We start from the raw sequence: 5,324 nt of genomic DNA, 5'->3' as shown, positions 1-5,324 counted from the left end.
TCAAAATAACTAAAACAAAAGAACTAGATTGAATAGAAAATGACAATTGCTAGCCAGCAGCTTCTGCAAGAAAAGGCCAAAGTCAACAAGATATCATCTGTAATGTTACAATATAAGACCTGTCCTTTTGTCCAAAAGAGATGAGGCATAGATTTCCCTGCCATGCCCACTTTTTTATCATTTTTCACTCTTTCCTGCTACTAGCATATTTACTACAAAACCTTTGAGTTGCACTATAATTATGGTACACCATAATGAAAGATGGGGAGACATCCTAAAAGGAAGCTGATAAAAAGGAGCAAAGGAAAATGTGAATCAGTAATAGAAAACTGATAGGAAGCAAAAGTGAAAGTAAGGGATTTAAATGGACTGTTAAAAAAAAAAGGGAATCTATTTTCCTTCCTCCTTCCTTTTTTTGCAATACCGTATTTTCTGGCGTATAAGACGACTGGGCGTATAAGACGACCCCCAACTTTTCCAGTTAAAATATAGAGTTTGGGCTATATCAGGGGTAGGCAACCCAAAACACTCAAATAGCCACTTGGACACGTTTCCCACTGAAAACAAAACACTGGGAGCCGCAAAACCCTTTTGATATCTAAAATGAAGATAAGACTGCATATATCCTTTTTTACCTTTATGATATGTGTGTGTGTGTGTGTGTATGTTTGTGTGTGTGTGTATATATAAAATAAAGGTAAAAAAGGATATATGCAGTGTTATCTTTATTTTAGATGTCAAAAGGGTCTCTCTCTCTCTCTGTCTCTCTTTCCTCTCTCTCTCTTTCCTTTCTTTCCTCTCTCTCTTTCTTTCTCTTTCCTCTTTCTCTCTTTCCTCTAACTTTCTCTCTCTCTCTTTCCTCTCTCTTTCTCTGTCTCTCTCTCTTTCCTCTTTCCTCTTTCTCTTTCCTCTCTTTCTCTTTCCTCTCTCTTTCCTCTCTTTCTCTTTCCTCTTTCTCTTCTCTTTTCTTTCTCTCTTTCCTCTCTCTTTTCTCAATCTTTTTTCTCTTTCCTCGTTTTCTCTTTCCTCTCCCCCTCTCTTTCTTTCTCTCTTTCCTCTCTTTCTCTCTCTTTCCTCTCCTTCTCTCCCTTTCCTCTCTTTTTCTCTTTCCTCTCCCCCTCTCTCTTTCCCTCTTTATCTCTTTCTCTTTCCTCTCTCTTTCCTCTCTCTTCTCTTTCTCTGTCTTTCCTCTCTTTCCTCTTTCTCTCTTTCCTCTCTTCTCTTTCTCTTTCTCTCTTTCCTCTAACTTCCTCTAACTTTCTCTCTCTTTCCTCTTTCTCTGTCTCTTTCTCTTTCTCTTCCTTTCTCTTTCCTCTAACTTTCTCTCTCTTTCCTCTCTTTCTCTTCTCTTTCCTCTCTTTCTCTTTCCCTTTCCTCTCTCTTTCTCTCTTTCTCTTCTCTTTCTTTCCTCTTTCTCTTTCCTCTCTCTCTTTCCTCTTTCTCTCTTTCTCTTTCCTCTTTCTCTCTCTCTCTTCTCTTTCTCTTTCCTCTTTCTCTTCTCTTTCTTTCCTCTTTCTCTCTTTCTCTCTTTCTCTCTTTCTCTCCCTCTCCCTCCAGGTTAGGAGAGAGAGAGAGAGAATGAAAGGCAGACGGCGCCAAACGGGCGGGGAGGGGGAGCAGGACGGGAGGCAGCAGCTCCAGTGGCGGCGGCGGCGGCACGGCAGCGGCCACTGCAGCATCGTCGGGAGTCCACGCCGCCCCCAGCCTGGCCGCCACGTACTCAGCCGAATGGGCGTCCGCATACTCAGCCGAATGGGGAGGGGGAGCAGGACGGGAGGCAGCGGCTCTCGGCCGCCGCCCCATCGCGTCCTCAGCTGAACGGGCGGGGACGGGGAGCAGGACAGGAGGCAACAGCTCCCGGCCGCTGCCCCCATCGCGTCCAGGGAGGGGGAGCAGGACAGGAGGCAGCAGCTCCCGGCCGCCGCCCCCATCGCATCCTGAGCTGAACGGGCGGGGAGGGGGAGCAGGACGGGAGGCAACAGCTCCCAGCCGCCGCCCCCATCGCGTCCAGGGAGGGGGAGCAGGACGGGAGGCAGTGGCTCCCAGCCGCCACCCCCATCGCGTCCTCAGCTTAAAAGGAATAAAATAGAATACCCGTATTTTCCGGCGTATAAGACGACCCCCAACTTTTGAGAAGATTTTCAGGGTTTAGAAAGTCGTCTTATATGCCGGAAAATACGGTACTAGTTCTCTTAGGTCAGATCCTAGCTATTTAAGATTAAGGCTTGAGATAAATTTAGCATAACTGAAGATACGGAAGCTGTAGAAACTTATGGTGTAATCAACAGTTTCAGCATTCTGTTAAAAAAAAAGGTTAATTTTTAACTAGAAGGACAGGCTAAAGCAGATTTGGAAGCTGTCCTGGATATAAAGAGAAATGGATGGCAGATGTATTAGCTCAAACAATAGAAATGTAGCCATATGGAAAGGAACGTGTATGTTGCCAATTGCTGCATTGAAAATTTATTTATAATATTTATATAGCTGTCCATCTCACAGAATGTGACTACGGTTTAAAAGATCATTTAAAACAATCATACACAACTAATAATTAAAAATATTCTATAATTAAGAACACCAATCAGGATTACTAGCAACAGATGAAAAATATGCAATATATAGATTGAGAAAATAGGAATATTCTAAACAAATAAAAATTAACCACTTCCTATAGGTCCATAATTTACTGTGGCAAAGCAGAAGAAAAGAACTTTAAAGAAAATTAAAGTGTTTTCTTGAAGATCAGGCTTTAGCTACAGAAATAGCTAAGGATACAAGCTTTGGAAAGAAACCAGAGAAATGCCATGGCTTTGAATGGAGGTACAGGTATTCCTCCACTTACAACAGTTCATTTAGTGACCGTTCAAAGTTACAACAGCCCCAGAAAAAGCGACTTATGACCATTTTTCACACGTATGACTGTCAGGGCCCACTTCAAAACCTCATCCCAAGAAAGCAGGACTCTTGAAAACAGTTTCTTTCCAAAAGGAACTTTTATTAGGAGAAACTGATAGCAGGCGTGATAGGCAGGATCTGAGGGTTTCCCCTCAGATCAATAGGTTAAAAGAGTCCCAGGCATAACCCCACCCCAATAGTTCATCCGGTCAGTTTGAATGGGCCAATCCCCAGGTGTTAGGTCCACTGCAGGGAAAGGAGCTGATAACGGGATCCTTTCCCATGCTTGTGAAGATGTTGTTGGATCTTCGCACCTTCCCTTCCACAGCGAGAGATAAGCCAGAGGTACATTCCTTTCTCACCTCAAGGTAACATAAAGGGAGAGACAGTTCAAAGAGTAAGTATGTAGGAACAGCGGAAAAGATAGATTGTAACAAAACAGAATAACATACCACAGAGCCTTCCCCCCTCCCCCTTAGGAGAATGGCAGAACCTTCAGATAGAAAAGAATTAGAAAGAAATGAGATACATTCCCCTCCCCAGGGAAAAATGGGTTCTGACAACTGGTTCATATTTAGGATGGTTGCAGTGTCCCGGGACCATGTGACAATTTTTGCGACCTTCTGACAAGCAAAGTCAATGGGGAAGCCAGATTCACCTAACAGCCAAATTACTAATTTAACAACTGCAGTGGTTCACTTAACAAACGTGGCAAGAAAAGTCGTGAAATGGGACCAAACTCACTTAGCACATTTCTCATTTAGCAACAAAAATTCTGGGTTCAATTGTGGTCGTAGGTTGAGGACTACCTGTATTAAGGTTGCATTTTTCTAGAGATAACAGTGGAATCTATTTGCATGCCCATATGTCCAATTATTGGCATGCATATCTCTGCTCCCCCACAACCATACTGATGCTCAGCTTTTTCCTTTCCTTTTGGCTTTCAGATTTGTTGGCCGGATAAATATTTACCATGAGAGTAATGAGCCAATTGCAAGGTAAGACTTCAAATACAAATTTGCATATGTTGCCCAGGTAATTCATCTCTTAGTATTAATAAATAGAAAAAAATAACATTTCATCCAGTCTGTGCATTTAAATGAATAACTAATCCTCTACCCAAAGATAGGTTCTCTTGAGTTAAATGCTATGTGCATCATGTCCCTGGATATTGGATTGCAGCTCGGTAGCTGAGTGCTAAATGGCTGGGGGCCAGATGAGCTGTTAGCTTGCTGAAGCCAGGCTCCATTTCCTTAATCTTTATAATTTCTGGATGAATATAGCCCAAGGGGAGATAGAAACCAGGAATCTGTTTTTCCAGAGCTTCCTTTGTGTCCATTGTGTTTGCTGTAAAAGAATAAACTGCGGGGTCGTTCCTAATATGGAAGGAGTCTGGATGTGACATAACTTCACATTACAGTTGACATTTTCCTTCACCGTTCTTTTTCCAGTTCCTGTTTTGGCATATTTGGCCTGATAATAGATTAATCCTGTCAGCAAATCTTGCAATACTTTGACATATCTCTGGGATTCACCAGCAAAAGCAGATTATCACTCATTGTAATTCCTTCTAACAAAATTCCTTCTTTGAATTAGACTTATGCTGTTCAACTTCAGAGATAGTATAAATATTTTTCCCTTTATAATTTATTTTTATATTTAGCATGTTTTAATTGTATTCAGCTTTTTGGAACCACATTTAAGATCTAATGTTTTTGAAGTATACAGTGCATGCAGAAAGTATTCAGACCCCCTTCACTTTTGTCAATTTTGTTATGCTGCAGCCTGATTCTACAGTTGTTGAAATTCATTTTTTTTCTCATTCATCTACACTCAGTACCCTATAATGACAAAGTGAAAACAGAATTTTAGAGATGTTTGTAAATTTATTTAAAAGATTCTTTTTTAGGCTGCAGCATAACAAAATTGACAAAAGTGAAGGGGGTCTGAATTATTTCTGAATGCACTGTATATCTACTATTTCCTATCTGTGATCATGCAAACATAAATCATGCAAATATTAATTAGTAATATATGTGTGTTCATGTTTATTAAATTAAATATAGAAAATTTACAGAAGTCCTCAATTTATAATCCCAATTGAGCCCAAAATTTTCACTGCTAAGCAAAACAGTTGTTAAGTGAGCTTTGCCCCATTTTACAATCCTTCTTGCCACAGTTGTAAAGTGAATCACTGCAGTTGTTAAGTTAATAACACGGTTGTTAAGTGAATCTGGTTACCCATTGATTTTGCTTGTCAGAAGGTCACAAAAGGTGATCATATCACCCCAGGACATTGCAACCATCATAAATACATGCTGGTTGCCAAACATCCAAATGTTGATCACATGACCCTGGGGATGCTGCAATGGATGTAAGGGTGAAAAAGAGTCGTAAGTCACATTTTTCAGTGCTGTTGCAGTTTTGAA

The 5,324-nt window shown here is 41.0% G+C and overlaps 1 protein-coding gene across 1 annotated transcript in view; it reads left to right on the top strand.

Annotated features, from left to right (window-relative positions):
• The window catches only part of LOC107299496 (probable phospholipid-transporting ATPase IH), a gene marked incomplete at both ends in the record, with an annotated part of 26,041 nt that overhangs the window by 2,448 nt on the left and 18,269 nt on the right, over positions 1–5,324 (top strand). Inside the window, 1 exon segment of the mRNA XM_015828850.1 lies at positions 3,843–3,893. Within this exon segment, the coding sequence (XP_015684336.1) occupies positions 3,843–3,893 (51 nt within the window).

Source organism: Protobothrops mucrosquamatus, unplaced genomic scaffold (genome assembly GCF_001527695.2).
Source record: "Protobothrops mucrosquamatus isolate PMUCROS unplaced genomic scaffold, P.Mucros_1.0 scaffold5020, whole genome shotgun sequence".
Lineage (NCBI taxonomy): Eukaryota > Metazoa > Chordata > Lepidosauria > Squamata > Viperidae > Protobothrops > Protobothrops mucrosquamatus.
The sequence above is the reverse complement of the archived record's forward strand: the minus strand, read 5'-3'. Positions and strand labels throughout refer to the sequence as shown.